We start from the raw sequence: 22,557 nt of genomic DNA on the forward strand, positions 1-22,557 counted from the left end.
GGACTAGCGGGGGATGATACATGATGGGAGTGCTGTATTTCAGATAAGATGAGATTTATCATCTGAGCACTTGTGGTCATTCAAGAGCCCCTCTCGCTTTTCATAAATGTGGAGGTGTTAACCTCAGTGTCCTGGCTAAATTCCAATACACAGACTTACATATTCTGCCATCCTGAAACACATCCTCTCTAGTTTCAAATGGTAAAGTAACTTTTCACTTCCCCTCCTCTAATTCTGTGTAGCATCAATACCATGGAATGGCCCCTGCTCTCTCTCCTAGATGTGTCAGCAGTTCATTGATGCAGGGGGTGATCTCTAAAAATAAAACTCACTTCTCTGTAGAGAGCCACCAGAATCCTGCTGGACTAATTAATTCACATTCATGCTTTAAATAGAGGTTGAGCAAACGTACGAATGACCATGCTGGGTCAGACCAATAGTCCACCTAGACGAGTGTCCTGTCTTCTGACAGTGGCTAGTGTCAGACGCTACAAAGGGAATGAACAGAACAGGGAAAAAATTATCTATGCCCTATTGTCCAGTCCCAGCTTTTGGCAGTCAGAGGCCTTAGCAGGACTAAGTCATGCACACACCTTGAGCTTGCCCTCTGCCCTGGGGTGATTGGCACCTAATAAATTATATACAGGACTAAATTCTAGTTTCAGTTTCATTGTAGCTAGCAGAGTTGTGCTGTGCACCTGAAGGCATAATTTCACAATCTCTAAAGTGCTCTGATGTCCTTTAGGATAAATGATGCCTGTTATATGTAATTAATGACAAAAAAAAATCAAACACCTCTCAGGCTATGTCTACACTAGCCCCAAACTTCGAAATGGCCACGCAAATGGCCATTTCGAAGTTTAGTAATGAAGCGCTGAAATGCATATTCAGCGCTTCATTAGCATGCGGGCAGCCGTGGCACTTCGAAATTGACGCACCTCGCAGCCGCGCGGCTCGTCCAGATGGGGCTCCTTTTCGAAAGGACCCCGCCTACTTCCAAGTCCCCTTATTCCCATGATATTATTCCCATGATAAGGGGACTTCGAAGTAGGTGGGGTCCTTTCAAAAAGGAGCCCTGTCTGGACGAGCCGCGCGGCTGCGAGGCGCATCAATTTCGAAGTGCCGCGGCCGCCCGCATGCTAATGAAGCGCTGAATATGCATTTCAGCGCTTCATTAGTAAACTTCGAAATGGCCATTTGCGTGGCCATTTCGAAGTTTGGGGCTAGTGTCTACACGGCCTCAGTCATACAGGTGCTGATGGAAGTCATATACATGCAGTGAAAGGAAGAATGAACACCTGGTGGGAAAGCTTTCATAAGAAGCCCAGCGCAGCCGTGAACAGTATAAGGAAATTGGAGATACACAAGGAGGGAGGAATAGGATCAGAGATGCAAGGCTGGTTTGAAGGTCAGGTGTTGAAAAATGCTAGGCTGAAGTTCAAAGATAGGATTATTGAGCAGGGGTGCTTTAGTAGTTGGTGGGAGAAGAAATTTAAGGCCATAGTATCACTGCAGTACTGATTTATCAACACAGCCAAGACTGTGTATATGGTATTTGAGTCACTCCTAAATCCAGCCTCTGGCAATGAAAAACACATTTAATCCATCTGTTAGATTGTTTGAAGAGGTGTCTGTGTCTCGCTCCCTGCCCAAGGTTGGAATTGCTGGAATTGAAAACAGGTGAGAGAGAAGCCTTTACCCATTTCCCCAACACTCCTCGAGGGGCGGATGTCCCAAATATCACATATAACTGTCTGGACACTGACAAATGACATGAGAACTCTCCCTCACCCCAGAAAGAACTACTGCAATCTCTAATTCCATTACAGGGCAAAAATCAAAGCAAGGCTTTGTATTCAAAGAGGTGGTTGTTTTTAACCGGTTGCCTCCAACGGAGGTTATTGCTCGGCACTTGGGAGTTGTAGGATGTGTACACCCAGCTGCCTGCAATCTTTACTGAGCAACCCAATGCCATAAGGTAAAACACTGAGAAACATGCCATGCTAAAATTACCGGCATTTTTATTTCTTTCCCCATCGTTCAAAGTAATCAGTATTAACAAGGGGATGCTAACATGAAAACAGAATCTTTGTTTTTATATTTCATACAATGGCAAATCTGCTTCCTCCTGCCCAGTTCAAAATCCTAACCCTCCCATTGCAGCATAAGAATCATTGTTATCACATGCACTACTTCTCTGACACGACAAGCTGAAGACAAAGAACTCCAGTGGCTAATATAGCATGGGCTGTTGCAGGTCGAGACTGTGTTGCATCAGCAGAGTTAAGCCAGGAACCCAAAAATAGCATGAAACAACTGTAGCTCAGCGCTGAGGTACAACAGCAAATTGATGTGAGAACCCAGGACTGGGATACCAAAAGGTGTCGTACATCAGAATTAAGGTGTATCAATGAATCAGGGGGGAGGGTGGGAAGAAGACAGGAGGAGATGAACATTGGCAGACTATTCAAATAGTGCATGAAGTGCATGGGCAGAACCCCAAGGGACAAGGGCAATACTACAGGTCAGGACTGAACGACATTTGTATAGCTGGATGGGGAGGGGTTCCCAGGAATTAAATAACACAGATGTCAGTAAGACAGGATCCTGTTCAACTGGCAGAGCTATGTGTGGTGCTATGTGCCTCCTGGTCAGTCACACATATTCAAATTCACCTCACGTACGCAGCAAGAATGAGAGTGCTGAAAGAAGCCCTGGAGAGAGCATGTAAAGGTCCTTTTATATTTGGGAATGAATAAGGACAATTCTCAGAATCAATATTTAGAGGACTATCGATTCTAAACATGACATTTTTCTTGCATAATTCTAGGTCTTGTTCTGGGCCAACTCTGTTCAGTAAGTTTGAGCTAGTTTCTCTAGAGGCTGCTGGTGAGGTTTCTTTCTGTGGTCCTCCGGATAATAGCTTTTCCGATCAGGCAAACTGGGGAGTCTTCCCTGTTTGTACAGGGTGGATTCCTCCAAGGAGTGAAGATGGCTTTAGGGCCTTCAACGTCCACCTCACTGATTGCAGTCCAGGCGGGTTTAGAAAATGCTGAAAATTATTCCCCTATGAGAGTTGTTTGGTGGCCTTTGTGAATGCAGTTCCAGGAGCAACTCCCACTGCTTCCTGGAAGGACACATATCTATCTCACAAAAAACACCAGTGCAACTGGCATTAATTGAGCCACTCTCTGTCCTGCCATTGGCAGCCTCAGCAGACAGTTCAGAGATTCAGAGAGCCATGGGAACAGAGCGATCCTTTTGAGCCCAGAAATGGCCTTCCAGGGCACATCTTAGTTATGTTAGCAAGAAGTGTCAACTAAGTGAAGCTGGCACCACCCCTTCCCATGCTATGAAAAGGAAAAAAGTTTGGCTTGCAGGGCTGTCCATGCACTGCCTTTCACTACCACTAAACAAATGTAAGATGTGAATTCAGGCTCCAGAAATCCAGGCTCTTTGGACACACGTCATACTCACAGCTTATGCAATAAGTGCTACAAATTGGTTTTCTGCCACCTCCGAAACAGGGAGTAAAACATGTCTTCACACAGGGTTCTTTCCCTCTCTGGAAAGTCAAATCTATCCATGCCTAAGCCTTTGTAGAGGAAGATCTTTCTTTCATTCTTCAGCATGGTGGTTGCCTTGTCACAAAGAATTGTTTTATTGTAAATTCCTCCTGTTTGTTTCTCTCCTGGGAGCATATGTAGGATGAATTGAGGATGAATGTCACCATCTGGGTGAGTGGGTCACTTACCTCACAGGGAACAGCCAACAGAATGAGGCGGTTATAGGTTGAGCCTCTCTAATCTGGAACTCTCTCATCTGGCAACATCCATAATTCGGCATTTTAGTTTGCTGGATGACAAGTTACCATGGATGTGGCTAGAGGTGGAAAAAGTACTCACAAAAGTTACTTGAGCAAAAGTACTGGGGGAGATGTCATTAAGTAAAAGTCAAAACTATCCTTCTAGGAAACTACTTGAGTAAAAGTACATACATCTCATGCTTTGATTGTACTCAAATGTCCAGAAGTACCCATGGCTTCCCATGAGGCAGATGCTTTTACCTCTGGGTATTTGCATACAGTGAAAATGTGATACTTTTTGTACTTTTACTCAAGTGGCTTTCCAGAAGTATGTTTTGGCTTTTACTTCATTGTCCCCTAAAGCAGCTGTACTTTTACACAAATAAATTTTTGGGGTGCTTTTTCAACCTTTGGGTATGGCCAAGTTTCCTGTGGTCCCATAAAGTTTGTTTCCAGCCACCAGTCATGGATCTCAGCGTCCTGTGCTGTTATTTAGCTGTAATTTACCTCTAAATGTCTTCTAAGAGACAAGTAAGCAAAGGAACAGAGAGAAAGCCATGCTACTCTTTATACTGTGAAAACAAAAAAGCAGTCCAGTAGCACTTTAAAGACTAACAAAATAATTTATTAGGTGATGAGCTTTCGTGGGACAGACCCCCTTCTTCAGATCATAGCCATACCAGAACAGACTCAATATTTAAGGCACAGAGAACCAAAAATAGTAATCAAGGTTGACAAATCAGAAAAATATTATCAGGTGGGCAACACACAGAGTAGAAGGGCAGAAGGTTGCAGGGGAGTGAAGAATTAGATTAAGCCAAGTATGCAAAACAGCCCCTATAATGACCTAAAAAATTCCCATCCCGGTTCAAACCATGTGTTAATGTGTCAAATTTGAATATAAAAGAGTTCAGCAGCCTCTCTTTCCAATCTGTTGTGAAAATTCCTCTTCAGTAAGACGCAAACCTTCAGGTCATTAACAGAATGGCCCACTCCCTTAAAATGCTGGCTGACCGGTTTGTGGATCAGGAGTGTTTTCATGTCTGTTTTGTGCCCATTAATTCTCTGTCTTAGAGAGTTTGAAGTCTGTCCAATATACAAAGCATCAGGGCATTGCTGGCACATGACGGCCAATATGATGTTAGTTGAGGAACATGAGAATGTGCCCGTGATTCTGTGAATAACATGGTTAGGTTCAGTGGTGGTATCTCCAGAATAGATATGTGGACAAAGCTGGCAACAGGGTTTGTTGCATGAAAAAGTTCCAGTACTGGTGTTCCTGGGGTATAGACTGTAATTGTTGGTGCGAATCCTCATAAGGTTGGGAGGTTGTCTGTAGGAGAGAACAGGCCTGTCACCTAGGGCCTTCTGGAGTGTGGCAGCCTGATTAAGGATAGGTTGTAGGTCTTTAATAATGCGTCGCAGTGGTTTGATTGGGGGCTGTAGGTAATGACCAGTGGTGTTCTGTTCTTGGCTTTTTTGGGCCTATCTTGGAGTAGCTAGTCTCTGGGTATTCGTCTGGCCCTGTTGATTTGTTTTTTTTATTTCTCCTGGTGGGTAATTCAGGTTCATGAATATTTGGTAAAGATCTTGTAGTTTTCTGTCTCTGTCCATAGGATCAGAGCAAATGCAATTGTACCAAAGGGCTTGACTGTAAACAACGGATCTAGTTGTGTGTGCAGGATGGAAGCTAGAAGTGTGTAAGTAAGTATAGCAATCAGTGGGTTTCCGGTAGAGTGTGGTACGCATCAAGCCATCCTTGATTTGTGCTGTAGTGTCCAGGAAATGTATCTCTCGCATGGAGTAGTCGAGGCATAAGTTGATGGTGGGCTGCAGATTGTTAAAGTCTCTGTGAAATTCTTCTAGAGTCTCTATACCATGGGTCCAAATCATAAAGATGTCATCAATGTATTGTAAGTAGAGGAAGGGTAATAGGGGACGAGTGCTGAGGAATCGTTGTTCCTGGTCAACCATAAATATATTAGCATATTGTGGGGCCATGCGGATGCCCATAGCAGTTCCAGTAATCTGGAGGTATAAGTTGTCCCCAAATCGGAAATGATTGTGGGTGCGAACAAAGTTACAGAGGTCAGACACCAGTTTGGCTGTGGTGACATCAGGCATGGTATTCCTGATTGCTTGTAATCCGTCTTCAGGTGGAATATTAGCGTACAGAGCCTCTACATCCATGGTGGCAAGGATGGTGTTGTCAGGAACTTTTCCAATATTTTGTAATTTCCTCAGGAATTCGGTGGTATCTCATAGATAGCTGGGAGTGTTGGTAGCATAGGGTTTGAGGAGGGAGTCCACGTAAGTGGATAGTCCGGAGGTGAGGGTGCCAGCACCTGAAATAACTGGGCATCTGGGGTTTCCAGGTTTGTGGGTTTGAGAAGTAAATAGAATAATCCAGGTTGGGGCTCAGATGGTGTGTCTGAGTGAATAAGGTCCCGAGTGGCAGCAGGGAGTTCCTTACGTAGTTGTAATTTCTTTGGAATTCCAAAATGTGATCAGCAGAGAGAGGTCTGTAAAATGTGGTGTTGGAGAGTTGTCTGGCTGCCTCCTGTTCATAGTCTGATATATTCATGATGACAACAGCACCCCCTGTGTCAGCTGGTTTGATTTTAATGTCTGGGTTATTTTTGAGACTCTAGACAGCATGGCATTCAGCATAACTGAGACTGTGTCTCACTTGGTATTATTTGCGTATAATGTCCGTCTGAGCATAGTTACGGAAGCATTGTACGTAGAAATCCAGACTTTCACTATGACTTTTTGGGGAGTCCACACAGAGTTCTTCTTCTTGTGGTGTTGGTAGGGGGAGTTGAGAGAGTCAGACTGTTGTTCATAGGTGTGTTGGAAGAATTCCACATGAAGATGGATTACAAGCAATCAGGAATACCATCCCTGATGTCACCACAGCCAATCTGGTGTCTGACCTCTGTAACTTTGTTCGCACCCACAATCATTTCCGATTTGGGGACAACTTATACCTCCAGATTACTGGAACTGCTATGGGCATCCGCATGGCCCCACAATATGCTAATATATTTATGGTTGACCAGGAACAACGATTCCTCAGCACTCGTCCCCTATTACCCCTCCTCTACTTACAATACATTGATGACATCTTTATGATTTGGACCCATGGTATAGAGACTCTAGAAGAATTTCACAGAGACTTTAACAATCTGCAGCCCACCATCAACTTATGCCTCGACTACTCCATGCGAGAGATACATTTCCTGGACACTACAGCACAAATCAAGGATGGCTTGATGCGTACCACACTCTACCGGAAACCCACTGATTGTTATACTTACTTACACACTTCTAGCTTCCATCCTGCACACACAACTAGATCCGTTGTTTACAGTCAAGCCCTTCGGTACAATCGCATTTGCTCTGATCCTACGGACAGAGACGGAAAACTACAAGATCTTTACCAAATATTCATGAACCTGAATTATCCACCAGGAGAAATAAAAAAACAAATCAACAGGGCCAGACGAATACCCAGAGACCAGCTACTCCAAGATAGGCCCAAAAAAGCCAAGAACAGAACACTACTGGTCATTACCTACAGCCCCCAATCAAACCACTGCGACGCATTATTAAAGACCTACAACCTATCCTTAATCAGGCTGCCACACTCCAGAAGGCCCTAGGTGACAGGCCTGTTCTCTCCTACAGACAACCTCCCAACCTTATGAGGATTTGCACCAACAATTACAGTCTATACCCCAGGAACACCAGTACTGGAACTTTTTCATGCAACAAACCCCGTTGCCAGCTTTGTCCACATATCTATTCTGGAGATACCACCACTGAACCTAACCATGTTATTCACAGAATCACGGGCACATTCTCATGTTCCTCAACTAACATCATATTGGCCGTCATGTGCCAGCAATGCCCTGATGCTTTGTATATTGGACAGACTTCAAACTCTCTAAGACAGAGAATTAATGGGCACAAAACAGACATGAAAACACTCCTGATCCACAAACCGGTCAGCCAGCATTTTAAGGGAGTGGGCCATTCTGTTAATGACCTGAAGGTTTGCGTTTTACTGAAGAGGAATTTTCACAACAGATTGGAAAGAGAGGCTGCTGAACTCTTTTATATTCAAATTTGACACATTAACACATGGTTTGAACCGGGATGGGAATTTTTTAGGTCATTATAGGGGCTGTTTTGCATACTTGGCTTAATCTAATTCTTCACTCCCCTGCAACCTTCTGCCCTTCTACTCTGTGTGTTGCCCACCTGATAATATTTTTCTGATTTGTCAACCTTGATTACTATTTTTGGTTCTCTGTGCCTTAAATATTGAGTCTGTTCTGGTATGGCTATGATCTGAAGAAGGGGGTCTGTCCCACGAAAGCTCATCACCTAATAAATTATTTTGTTAGTCTTTAAAGTGCTACTGGACTGCTTTTTTGTAAGCAAAGGGTGTGTTTGTAATGCTGCTAGACAATGTTGACCTTCCACGGTCCAGTAAATTCTCTCATCCGGCACCGTTCAGGTCCCAAGTGTTCCGAATTAGAGAGTCTTGACCTGTATCACTTCCATTCAGGTCATTCTTATTATCAGTTTGCTTGGGCATGGGGTGCTAATTTTCATCTTAAGATTGTAGGGTGGAGACAGTGGCCTGTAGGAAACAGTTTCTACATCAATATATTTTGAGACCTCTGAGTCTAGGTCCAGTGCCCATCAGCCAGGTCAGTTAACAGGCTCATTCACAGCTGACAATTTCATTCAATTCAGTTGTGGATTGTGGGTCTGAACAAGCGATCACAACACTGGACACAGGTCCACTGACTCTAACAAGGGAATATTAAAAATTAACCAACTAGCTGATCTCAGTGCCCCTGGTATCCTGAATGAGAAGAGATAACAGCACCAACAAACAATTCACAGTGTCCTGAGCAAGAGGAGATAATAACCCCTTCTATGAGCTAGACTCAGAGGTCCCAGCTGCCCCCAGACACTCACATATCTATATCTCTTCCAGCTTTTCCCTCTCACCAAGTCACAGGATGGAAGCCATTGCCAAATTCGATTTCAATGCTTCTGGGGAGGATGAACTGAGTTTCCGCGCTGGGGATGTTCTGAAGGTAAGGGAAGCCCGATGTCCCACCAAAGAAAACTGCTTAACTATGCAACTCCTGCCAGATCCCACTGTGCCAGCACATCCGTCCATAGCAGTCCAGCCCAAATGTTCCAGACAGGGGTCCAGATGCCACTAGTGTTCCATGGAGGACTTGTTGCAGGTCCAGTGACCACTGGCGAGTCACAGAGTGCCACTTGCCACCTGCCTTCCTTCCAGCTGCTAGACCGCCACAAAAGACAGCTCAAGCACATTAAATAACCCCCCTGAAATTACTTTTCCCTCTGAGGACTTACCATGTAGTTGTCGCAGGGATATTATATAATTGCAAATGGGAAGGGAAGTACCCACAAGGTGATTTCTGCATGTGTGGCCATCGGCTAACAACATGAAAAAGTATGAAAACCTTTGAGAATCCCTGAGCTAGTATCACATACCATGCCTGCTTTAGCAATTAAGAAGCAGAGGAACACCAGAGCGGGAGTGAGAAGAAGAAGAGGGCCAACATCAGACATACAGTGAGTGAAATACAGTCTATTTAATCTTTGTATGTGTTATGGTAGAATTGTTCATGTTATCAGCAATGAGGGTGAACCCACACAACCCACATAATATGTGTTACACCCTTTTCAGTCTACGCCACCTTGCATCATAGCCACTCTGCTACAACTGAAGATGACTGTATATGACTCACAGTCACACCAACTACATGCCAAAAGGAGCACTGTTGAGCAGTGAGATGTAACTGCTCAGATTTGCCAGTGCTCCTCTGTCTTGGCCTGCAGCACCCCCATGCTAACCAAATTAATTACAGATATCACCTCTCAGCTTTTCTTAAGGCCCAGATTCCCATTTTCACTTTGCTCTCCCTGCCATCTGTTCTTGAGACTTAAGACAAACATGGCTCTACCCAGAACCCACCATGGTCAAAGAGGTGGTCTTTCCAGAGTGACATAAGAGATGACCATGCTGTGGAAATACCCACCTCCCATTAAGGATGGTCGAGCACTTGCCTACACAGCACTTCTGATGTCTACTTGGCTCAGACTCCCTCTCCAGGCTACAGCTTCCTTCCCTTCTGCACTGAGTTGATTGTCTATCTCTAGCCATTCATTTTCACTGGGAATTCATAACTAGAAGGCCGGAGATTGTACCTCTTTCGCTTTCAGGCTACGCAATTCCCGAGCAGCCCAGAGTCAAAAATATGACAAATCTAAGTGCATAACATCCCACACATGCACCCAGCCCCCACTCCCAGCTGTCCGCCCTACACTGCAACCTGCTGGGGTTTATCTTAACTGATTGGCAAAGGAGATAAGGTAAACAGTATTGATGTGGAGATTAAATGAACAGGAAGCGCGAGGCTCTGAACCAACAAGCAACAGGAGGAAATCCACCACCCTCCCACCCCTGTGCTGAGAGAACAACACGGGGGGCCTGTCTGCACACCAAGAGCTTGCAGGTGGATGGCACCGGAAACCTAGCTACTAGCAGAGCAGTCTCCAGGCAGGAGGGAAGAAGGGGTTGCTGACATGCAATCATACCCCGTATTGAGCCACAAAGAAGAAAAAAGGTGTATCCCATTTGGTTTGCTTGGAGCTGCACAAAGCCACTTTAAATTGGGCTCATCTTATGGGGGAATCAACAGGCAACAAGCCAGAGAACCCTCACAGCTAGCCAGTCATAAATCTTTAGCTGCCCAGTCCCTCCCTTAGGCCAGGTGGAAGTGCTACAACAGGGTCAGGCAATGGAGAAATGGTCTCAGGACTGTGAAGCCCAAAGGTTTTAAAATATGGCTTTAAATGGTTTTTAATTATATATTTTGAATATTTGTGTTGCCTTCTGTTTCCGGAGCCTCTCGGGGCTCACGTGTTGAGCTTTTCTCTACAACCCTCAGCGCTAGAAACTTCCATTTAAAAGAAAGAAAAGAAAAGAAAAAGCTGAGACTCTCCCATGTGCATTTGCCTCCTGGAGCTGGAATTTTAAGAAAAACACCAAATACCACAAAGCTCACAATAAAATCATGTCCGCTGGCAGCAGTGGTAGCTATGTGCCCTTTGTTCCCTCACCTCCGGTTTCCAGCCGTGTTGGGGGCAATGGGGTGGAGGTACAGCATGACACATTCCAGCAATCCTTGGCTAGTACAACGTCCCTAGCAAACATCCCAGCTGGGAATAGTAGGCATAACCCTGAGGTTGCTTGAATTTGCATTACAGGCTGTCCCCTGGCACCACTAGGATCTAGGGGAGCAGAAAACTGGCTTTGAACCATCTTTGCACAGCTGAAGAGTCACTCCCTAATCCTAAGACACGCAACGATACCCGCTAACATGCTCAAAGACACACACACACACACACACACACATTCCTACACAGCAGAATTTTTCAGGGCTTTTTCATCTCTTGTCAAATTGGGCCACTCCAGGGCAAACCATTAAAAACAACACAAAGATCTCATTAAATCCCCACTAAGTCCTTCAGAGCAGACTCCTCTATCACGTAGGCATGAGAGCTGTGCAGTGCAAGTTCCCCAGCCTCCTGGACATTTATCCAGGAGTATGGATAAAACTAACAAGCAGTCCCTCTAATTCCACCATACCATCCTCGTTGCTTTATTTGCACTGAACTGGCCTCTGGCTACCAGCTCTGCTGCAGTGTACATATGTGGGGTGGCCAGGGGAACAGTGGGGTGTTGTATGATTTCAGAGCTCCCAGCATGAACAAACCCAATCTGGTCTGCTTTAATTCTTCCAAATCATTCCAAACCCCCTTTTTCTCGTAACTTCTTCTGAGTACCTTTCCCAAGTAGGTTCACTGATTCATTCTGTCTCTGCTGCAGATTTTAAGCTCCCAGGAAGAGTGGTACAGGGCTGAGCTGAGAAGTCACGAGGGATATGTCCCCAAGAACTTCATTGATATTCACATTCCCGTGTAAGTACAAGGATCACAGGTATTTCCCCTGAAAATTTCCAGGAGTTTTGTTGGGCATGTGTATGTACAATTAGGGTACTATGTACAGGCACACCACACCCAGCTGACCTAGTGATCAATAGCAGTGCAGGTGAGGCATGGCTTTAGTGAGGTGAGGAGAGTGCCCTACATGCCTGAACTTCCAGGGTGTACACACTACATAGACTTTCTACATAGGCTTACTATATTTCAAGCCTCCAAACAGAGGACACTGCCCAGAGGAGGGATCTAGGGTGGGGTACAGCAGCTACCACTTTCCAGCCACTCAGCTCTGATGGCAGTGCTGCCACCAGCAGCAGCACAGAAGTAAGAGCAGCAATACCATGCCGTGCCACCCTCACTTCCGTGCTGCTGGTTGCTGGTGGCACTGTTTTCAAATCTGGGATCCTAGCCCGCAGGAACCACTCACTGTCCCAGGTAATCCCCAGCCAAGCTTGTCGGGAAGGGAGTGAGGGGGCAGGATGGAGAAGGAGTGGGGAATGGATGGGGCCTGTGATGTTGGGGTGGGTTGCCAAAAGCCCCACACCTGGGTCACTGGAGGGGGTTGCCCTGGCCTTGTCCCTGGGAGAGCCCTGGCTAGAGACATTTAGAACACAGTGTTGCTTCTCTAACCATCCTGGTTAACAGCCATCACTGGAGCTATCCTCCCTGAATTTAACTTGCTCTTTTTGGAACCCTGTTGTAGTTTTGGCCTGCAGAATATCCTCTGGCAGGGAGTTCCACAGTTTGTCTGTGCACTGTGTGACCACGTACTTCCTTCGTTTGTTTTAAATCTGCAACCTCTTAATTTCACTGGGTAACCCCTAGTTTTTTATTTCATGAAGTAAATAACATTTCCTTATCACTTTCTCCTCATCAACCAAGATTTCATAGCTCCCTGTCATATGCTCCCTTAGCACTCTCTTTTTCCAAGCTAAAAAGTCCTAGTTCCTGTAATCTCTCCATATAAGGAAGCTGTTTCATACCCTTAATTATTTCTGTTGCCCTTCTCGGTACCTTTTCCAATTCCAATGCATCTTCTTTGAAACAGAGCAACCAGAACTGCACATGGTATTCATGAGGTGGGCGTACCATAGATTTATACACAGGCAATATGATATCTTCTGTCTTGTTATCTATCCCTTTCCTAATGGCTCCTAACATTGTTAGCCTTTTTGTCTGCCAGCGGATATCGAGTGGATGTTTTCAGATCATTATCCACAATGACTCTAAGATCTCTTTCTAGAGTGATAATAGGTAATTTAGACCCTATCATTTTATATGGCTAGTTAGTATTATGGTTTCCAATGTTCGCTGCACTGCATTTCTGAACACTGAATTTCATCTGCCATTTTCTTGCCCAGTCACCCTGGCTGCAGCCTCTCACTGCAGCATGCCCCTACACACTGCAGTGACAAGCGTTGTGCAGACTGTTTTTAACTGTGGCATGTAGCTACACACCTAGTGCCTGTACTCTGCATGCTGCCACAAACATAGACCTAGCCTGTGTGTATGTTTTGTCAGCGCTTTCTCTCTCATACATCATGGTACAGATTAAGGCAGACAGGTATTGTGGCAAAATGCCACACACCACCCTGTCAATGCACCTTTGTCCTGCCCTGAAATATCCCCTATTTCAGTCCTAACAGCCCCAAAATGCTTGTTACTCTTAAGTGATTTTCTTGCTACTGTTGTTCAGAAGAGTCTTACTAAGATGTGATACACCACACCACAGTAACTTTAATTCAGAAACCTGAAACAAACCTCAGTCCCAACTCTGCCCACATAGCTACACCAGTGACACCATCACAGGACCTAACCACACCATCAGGGGCTCATTCACCTGCACACCTAATAATGTAATATACGCTATCATGTGCCAGCAATGCCCCTCTGCCGTATACATTGGCCAAACTGGACAGTCTCTATGTAAAAGAATAAATGGACACAAATCAGGTATCAGGAATGGTAACATACACAAACCTGAAGGAGAACACTTCATTATCCCTGGACACTCAGTAACAAATTTAAAAGTAGCCATCCTGCAACAAAAAAAAAAATTCAAAAACAGACTCTTAAGAGAAACTGCAGAGCTACAATTCATTTGCAAATTTGACACCATCAACCAAAAATCAAACAGAAACTGGGAGTGGCTGGCCAATTGCAAAAGCAGTTTCTCCTCTCTTGGTGTTCACATCTCCCCACACCAGCTGCTGGAAGTGGGCCACATCCTCACTGACTAAATTTACCTCATTAACTCTGGCCTTCCTCTTGATTGGCATTCCCTTTTTTTTCATGAGCCTGTATATTTAAGAACTGCCTCTGGAACCTCCACGACATCTATCTGACAAAGCGGGTCTTTGCCCATGAAAGCTTATGCTCCAGAAAAATCTGTTAGTCTATAAGTGCCACAGGACTTATCATTGTTTATTAAAGATTATGGCGTCTTGGGAACAGTGACAAAGACTGGGCAGAAGAGGAAGATTAGGGGCTTCCTCTCTTTAAACAGGATATAGTGAGGTAATAGCCTTCCCTCCCTCCCTCCTAAGTCTCACTAATACACACACACACGCACACACGCACACACGCACGCACGCACACATCTGTGAGTTTCATTCTATCCACTAGAGGTCAGTGTGATGCTACATGAGAAGCCCGTCTATTGTCTAAACATTGATTGTCAGTGATAACACAGCAAGCATGTGGCATCCACACCCTGTCAGCTCTTCCTGCTCCTTTGAAGTCTCTGCTTTCCAAGCAGAACTTAGGCTCTAGCACACAAACAGAGATGTCTTTGATACATCGATCTCCACTGTGACGCTGCAGCAAGTTCCAGAGGACCAGGATGGAGAGGACTGCAGTTTCAGGAAGGATTTCCATGGGTCTAAATACATAGCAAAATGCACCAGCCTGACACGCTAAATACTACTGTGTAATAGATTTACAATCCTCTTTAGATTCACAGAAATCCTCCCTGAAGTTATAGGCCCTCTGCCCTCCTTCTTCCAAAGTGCTGCAGCACTACAGGACTGAGGATGTGGGGGCTTTTCCCCACACTGCCAAGTGTGTTGCTCTAACATTATAGGTTTTCTGGGGCACTGCTGAGAGGTTCAAATCAGGGCAAACTGCTTAAAACAGGGCTACTTACAGCCCAAGACCAGGGTCCTCCACTATAAGGCATACCAAATCAGTCAAACAGAACACTTCTGTGCCATGCTGGCCAGTGAGAAGGCACACAAGCAACCCCCTCACACACTACAGTTTCTCCTGCAACACCACCAATACCCCTCCTTACACAGATGAGAGGTTATGAAAACCAATCTTACCATATCTGAACAAGTTCTTCCAATCCCAAAGGGTCACCCACTTTCCCTGGGCAACTGATACATCAGATCTCACCCAAACGAGCATGCTGTGCCAACCTTTAGAATCTAAAATCTAAAGGTTTATTGAAATAAAGAAAGAAAGAAAAAGTAAAATTGTTAAATTACTCTATATACACCAACTTAAAGTTCCTGGTCCAGGCTCTTAGCAGAGATGGAATAAACTACCATGTTAAAAGTCTCTGGAATACATCATCTGTCAGGAAGTAAATGCGTGGCTGCCCAGGTGGTGTTGGAGACAGGGATTTGGTTTCTTCGACCATGGGATTCTGTTTCAAGAGCAATGATTGCTAGAAAGCTTTGGGATCCACCTAACGAAGAGTAGAAAGAACATCTTTGAGGACAGGCTTGCAAACCTAGGGAGGAGGGCTTTAAACTAGGTTCGTCACTGGATGATGACCCAAGCCCTGAGGTAAGTGGGGAAGGAAGAAAGTATAACAAAGGAGGACCACTCATTCAAAAGGCGAAAGTAAGCCAATCAGCTTATTAGCTAAGCTGTTTGTACACAAATGCAAGAAGCCTGGGAAATAAACAGGAGGAATTAGAGGCCCTGGCACAGTCAAAGAAGTATGAGGTGCTTGGAATAACAAAGACTTCGTGAGATAACTCACATAAGTGGAGCACTGTCATGGAAGGGTGTAAACTGTTCAGGAGGGACAGGCAGGGGAGAAAAGGAGGAGGAGTTGTGATTTATGTGAGAGAGCAATATGAATGTTCAGAGTTCCAGTTTATGGAGGGAAAAGAGACAGCTGATTGTCTTTGGGTTAAGCTTAGAAGTGGAAACAACAGAGGCGATGTTTTGTTTCGTGTCTGCTATAGGCCACCAGATCAGGTAGATGAGAGTTTCTGCAGACATCTAAGAGAAGTTTCCAAATCACAGGTGCTGGTTCTCACAGGAGACTTTAGTCACCCAGACATTTGTTGGGAGACCAATACAGCAGCACACAAACAATCCAGGAAGTTTTTGGAGAATGTTGGGGATAACTTCCTGGTACAAGTGCTGAAGGAACTGACCAGAGGCCATGAGCAGTGTGACCTGCTGCTCACAAACAGGGAAGAACTAGTAGTAGAAATAGAAGTACGTGGAAACCTTGACTGCAGTGATCATGAGATGGTAGATTTCAGGAATTTAACAAAAAGAAGAAAGGTGAGCAGTAAAATACAGATCTTTGATTTCAGAAGAGCAGACTTCAGCTCACTGAGAGAACCGATGGGCAGGATCCCCTGGGAAGCTAATAAGAAGGGGAAAGGAATTCAGGAGAACTGGCGGTATTTTAAAGAAGTCTTATGGAAGGCACAGGAACAAACCATCCCAACGCAGAGTAAGAAAAGCAAATATGGTAGGCAACCAGCTTGGCTTACAAGGGAAATCCTTGGTGAGCTGAAACTCAAAAAGGATGCATATAAGAAGTGGAAACTTGGACAGATGACTAAGGAGGAGTATAAGTATATGGGTGGAGAATGCCGGGGAGTAATCAGGAAAGCAAAAGCACAGCTGGAATTGCAGCTAGCAAGGAATATGAAGGGCAACAAGAAGGGCTTCTACAGGTAAGTTAACAAAAAGAGGGTTATCAGGGAGAGTCTGGGGCTGTTACTGCATGAGAGAGGTAACCTGGTGACAGATGATGTGGGAAAGTCTGAAGTACTCAATGCTTTTTTTGCCTCAGTCTTCATGGACAAGGTCAGCTCCCCAACTACGGCACAAGGCAATGCAGTATGGAAAGGAGGTGGTCAGCCCCAGGTGGGGAAAGAACAGGTTAAGAGCTGTTAAGAAAAGCTAGACACACACAAATCCATGGGTCCAGATTTAATGCATCCAAGGGTACTGAGGGAATTTGCAGATATCATTGCAGAGCCTTTGGCTATTATCTTTGAAAACTCGTGGAGACTGAGACAGGTCCTGGATGATTGGAAAAAGGCAAATGTAGTGCCCATCTTTAAAAAAGGAAAGAAGCACAATCCAGGGAACTACAGACTTGTCAGCCTCACCTCAGTCCCTGGAAAAGTCATGGAGGTGATCTTCAAGGAATCCATTTTTGAGCACTTGGAAGAGAGGAAAGTGATCAAAGTGATCAAAAGTAATCAACATGGATTCACCAAAGGCAAGCCATGCCCAGCCAATCTGATTAGCTTCTATGATGAGGTAACTGGCTCTGTTGACATGAGGAAGTCAATGGATGTAATATACCTTGACTTTAGCAAAGCTTTTGATACAATCTCTCACAATATTCTTGCCCATAAATTAAGGAAGTATGGATTGGATATGTATGCTTGGCTGTATGATGGATAGAAAACTGGCTTGACAGATGGGCCCAACAGGCAGTGGTCAATGGTTCAGTGTCTGGTTGGTGGTTGGTTTTGGTTGGAGTACCCAAAGGATCAGTTCTAGAGCCAGTACTGTTCAACATCGTTATTAATGACCTGGATGAGGGGATGGATTGCACCATCAGCAAATTTGCAGATGACACTAAGGTAGGGGCTCAGGTAGATACATTATAGGGTAGGGATAGGGTCCAGAGAGCTCTAGATAAATTGGAAGTTTTGGGCCAAAAGAAATTTGATGAGGTTCAACAAGGAGAAGTGCACAGTCCTGCACGTGGGACGGAAGAATCCCAAGCATCGTTACAGGCTGGGGACTGACTGGCTAAGTTGCAGCATAGAAGAAAAGGATCTGGGGATTACAGTGGATGAGAGGCTGGATATGAATCAACAGTGTGCCTTGTAGCCAAGATGGCTAATGGCATATTGGGGTGCATTAGAAGAAGCATTTCCAGCAGATCTAGAGATGTTACTATTCCCCTCTACTCGACTCTGGTGAGGCCACATCTGGAGTATTGCGTCCAGTTCTGGACCCCCCATTAGAGAAAGGATGTGGATGCATTGGAGAGGGTTCAGTGGAGGGCAACGAAAACAATTAGGAGTCTGGAGCACATGACCTATGAGGAGAGGCTGAGAGATTTGGGCTTATTTAGTTTGCAGAAGAGAAGACTGAGGAGCAATTTGATAGCAGTCTTCAACTTTCTGAAAGGGGACTCTAAACAGGATGGAAAGAGACTGTTCTCAGTGGTGACAGATGACAGAACAAGGAGCAATGGTCTGAAGTTACAAAGGGAGAGGTGTAGGTTGGATATTAGAAAATACTATTTCACCAGGAGGACGGCAAAGGACTGGAATGCGTTACCAAGAGAGGTGGTGGAATCTCCGTCTCTGGAGATTTTTAGTCCTGGCTTGACATAGTCATGGCTGGGATGATTTAGATGGGGTTGATCCTGCTTTAGGCAGGGGGCTGGACTAGATGACTCCTGAGGTCCCTTCCAGCCCTAGAATTCTATGATTCTATGATCGTTCTTTCTGGGTCCAAGTTCATAGCAAATATGCTTCTGAAGTGATGAGCTGGAGTAATGACAAAGATGGAGGAACCCCAGGGCCCTTTTTATAATCTTGCCCATGCAGAGAGAATTCCACTGTTCTCGCTGTGTGATGGTACCTTGCAAAATGGAGCTCATCACATGAGCAAGTCACATGTCCATGTTCTTTTTTGAGGCAATCAGCCACAACATATCTGCTGGTCTGCAAGTTCACCTCAAAGTTCTTCAGATGTGGATTAACTCCTATTAAGGCCCTTTGTCAGTCAAGTACTTTGATTCACTTAACTAGTAACCTTTTCACAACATTTTGCCAACCCTCCTCTTGAGGTCTCCCAGAAACAAACATGGCCAATACTCATAACTTCAAATACCAAAATGAGACATGCATATGAGCAGTATAAACAGAATCAAAGAATCATAAGTTTTCAATAGTCATCTCACTTGGCCCACTTTGCACAAGATTTGGTACAAACATAGAGCAGTGGTTGCAACAATGTTCTGTATGTTCATCTCAAAATCCAATAACGTCACAATTGCCTATTAATTTTTTTTATTATCATTATTTGCATAGTACTAGCCTGAAACAGATGTTAGAGTTGCTGCTCCTGTAGATACGGGAGGGACTGTTCTCACTGGGGATCCTTGTGTGTTACTGCCCCCATTGGATGGAATTTAGCAGACCTGTTTGCAATGTTGCCACCCTCGAGAAAAATCGCAAGTCAGATCCCAAAAAATCATGAGATTGGCCCCATAGTCGTGACATCCCCTCCCAAAAGACTGAGGGCTTCTTCACCCTTCTCCCTCCTCTCCTGTATGAATGGTTTCATATTGCTATGGGAAGGTGGAGGGAGACCTTTCTGTAGCAGCTTTGATTGGTGGCTCTGTCTCAGCAGGCAGGCAAGTGAGGCAAACTGCCAGTAGGAAGGCATAAATTCATAAATTCATAAATTCTGGGGCCTCGCTGGTCATTGCCAGAATGGCTCTGGGCCCAGACAAAATTATGACTCTGGAGAAAAAAAAATCCCAAAAGCTGGTGATACTCTGTGTGTGTTATTGCGTGTGAATTCCGCCTGCCAGGTGAGTTGCGGGGCTTGCTCTGTTATCTCATCAGGCAAATATGAACCTGTATTTTTGGCACCCAAGTTCTCTCCTTCCATGCTGCATATACAGTACTTGCTGAGGTGCCTGTGTCACAGGGTGTTATGCTAGCAGCTTTTTCCTGGCACATTCAGAGGAGCGGATCAGACCACTCATTATGCACCTCACATAGTAATTACGTCTTCACTAACCTTTCCCTCTCACGCACACAGAGTATGTAGCAGCTGGGCTGAAACATTTCCACTTTGATTCTCTTCTGAGCAGCAGCAGCTGCACATTTTGTGAGCAATTCAGGCTGGACACTGGAAAGGGGAAGGGAGAAAAGTTGGTCTTCAGTAAGGACAATTTTCTCCACCACTGTTTCTAGTATAAACCATAATTTGAGAACATGTGTCATTAACAGGAGACAGTCCTACGGAACCCTCTGGTCCCTTTTGCTTCTCCGTTCCCTGCCTATGCTCATTCCCAACCTTCCTCTCACCTTTTCCCTCTTTTTTTTTCTAACTCACCTCCCTTATTCACATGCATGTGATTTATTCCCCTTGACAGATGGTTTAATGAAGGGATATCCCGCCATGAGGCAGAGAACTTACTCATGAGCAAGGAAATTGGCTCTTTCATCATCCGAGCCAGCCAGAACTCCCCTGGTGATTTCTCCATCTCCGTCAGGTATCTGCTACTTACTGTATCTTCTTACCTTGGTTTCAGTTAATGCCACTATCCCTAGCCTCCCCTTGACAGGATGGCATTACGTGAAAGCTTGAATGGTACGAGTGAACCTTCTGCTTCTCAAATGTGTCATCTTCCATAAAAGTGACAGCAAATAACCCATTCCAAAATCACAACCCCAGTCATCCAGCTCCTTTTGGAACAAATGAGAGAACATTCTATAGGCCATCTCCCACCCTGCAAAAAATGTGCCTTTCAGGTACTTTTTTTTTGCATGATGGCTTTGGTTATGAGCCAAGACTGCTGCTTAATATCCATTAAGAGGTGATTTACACCATTTATTTATTTCACATAGGCCACTGAGCAGCCACCAGATGGGAATGACTTTCAATTGCTGTTGACCAAATTGCACAGGAGCCAGCTGCTTAACAGCTATGATAATGAAAAATACTTAGCATTTATGTAGCACTTTGAATACTGAAATGCTGAATGAACATTGACTAATAAATCAAAGAGACGCTACTTCCCAGCCCCCGGGCTTCTTGCTCCCTATGAGTGTTTCCCTTTTCAGCTACTTACTTTAGTCCAGCCATTCTCAGTCTTTGTTTCAAACCCAACACTGCCCCCTCCTGTGTGAACCCAGCATGGGCTTGCACAGCCCTAAGGTGGCAGATGTTTCTTCAGAGGGAATCCACTGTTCACCTGGATGCTGGTGGACATTGTGCAGCAAGTATGAAGGGGTAAATCTCAATGCTTTGTCCCCATCTTGTCTAAGGATTAACCTGAGGAAGATATCTCAGATAAGATTATAAGCCGGTGGCACTCTTTCCTTCAGGTCAATGCAAGTCCAGTTGTTAATGGGCACTATGCCGCAGCCCTGACGTCTTCTACACATGGTATATAATTAAGCTTCTAGCCATCTGTGGTCATAAAAGTGCCTATCACCCTTATTTTGAAAGGTCTGAGCCCCGGTACTTTGTGTTTATTCTACCATTTGGCCTTGTGTCATCAAGTCAACTGCATTTTTGTGGTTGGTGATTGACTCCTGGTGATTGACTCCTTTACATACAAGGTCATGTTCAGATCCAGAGTATCCGGGTACAATGCCACTGACTTCACTTTCCGCAAGTCTGAACAAGGTCCAGAGTCTTCAAAGTGATTTTGGGATCTTTCTGGATTAAAGGAATGAGAGAAAAGTAAAATCACTATCCTCTGATGTTCATGTTCTGCCTTGATCACAGGCATGAGGATGATGTCCAGCACTTCAGGGTGATGCGGGATACAAAGGGCAACTACTACTTATGGACAGAGAAATTCCAGTCACTAAACAAACTGGTGGAGTACTACAAGACCTCCTCTATCTCCAGGCAGAAGCAGATCCTCCTGAGAGATGGGAGCCAAGAGGAGAAGGTATACCCAAGGTTTTCAGACCATCCTTGTAAAACCCAACAGGAGAAAGCCATCCCATGGGATGAATTTAGTGCTAAAATGTTGCCTCTGGAGACTTTCAACAGAGTCTTAGTCAGGTCTCTAGATTAGGGGTGGGGCTCAATTTAGCTTTTTGATTGATTGCATCATAAACACATTATATAACTTAGGCTACCTTTACACAACAGCCTTATTTCTAATTAAGCTATTCTGGAATAGCTGTTCCAAAATATCTATTTTGAAATAGGGCTGGTACACACAAAAATGTACTTTGAAATAGTACTTAGCTGTACACATTGTGCTTATTTCGAAACACAATCTATTTCCAAATAACTAGTTCAAAAGAGGTGCTTTTAAGACAAGGAACAGTACTTATTTTGAAATGGCACTTATCTGAAATAGCACTGTTCCTCCAGCACTGAGGTTTACTGATTTCGAAACAATGCACACCCTGTTTTGAATTTTTCTCCAAATAACTTGGCTGTGTGGATGTAGCCTTTGTGTGATTTGCTGTCTCCATTTATGACCAGCTGAAGACTGAAGTAGGGAATGCTTCAAATCAGGACTGAGAGGCTTTTCCAGAGTGCTGTAGGGGCCCAAGGACTGGAAGCCACATGTGCCACAGGTCAAGATTTAGGAGCATCAGCACAGAGAAGGGGAGCCAGGTCTAACTTTAGGAAGGGATGGTACAGAAGAGCCAGAGTGCCACTGATAAATTCAGAGGCTTAGGGATGGAACAGGATGGGGA

The 22,557-nt window shown here is 44.7% G+C and overlaps 1 protein-coding gene across 1 annotated transcript in view; it reads left to right on the forward strand.

Moving 5' to 3' along the window:
* The window catches only part of GRAP2 (GRB2 related adaptor protein 2), a 60,415-nt gene that overhangs the window by 32,169 nt on the left and 5,689 nt on the right, over positions 1 to 22,557 (forward strand). The window contains exons 2-5 of the mRNA XM_074983913.1: positions 8,820 to 8,922; positions 11,754 to 11,845; positions 20,262 to 20,381; positions 21,623 to 21,791. Of these exons, the coding sequence (XP_074840014.1) occupies positions 8,845 to 8,922; positions 11,754 to 11,845; positions 20,262 to 20,381; positions 21,623 to 21,791 (459 nt within the window). The 5' untranslated portion in view covers positions 8,820 to 8,844. The remainder of the gene's footprint in view (positions 1 to 8,819; positions 8,923 to 11,753; positions 11,846 to 20,261; positions 20,382 to 21,622; positions 21,792 to 22,557) is intronic.

This window comes from Carettochelys insculpta, chromosome 1, assembly GCF_033958435.1.
Source record: "Carettochelys insculpta isolate YL-2023 chromosome 1, ASM3395843v1, whole genome shotgun sequence".
In the NCBI taxonomy this organism is placed as follows: Eukaryota; Metazoa; Chordata; order Testudines; family Carettochelyidae; genus Carettochelys; species Carettochelys insculpta.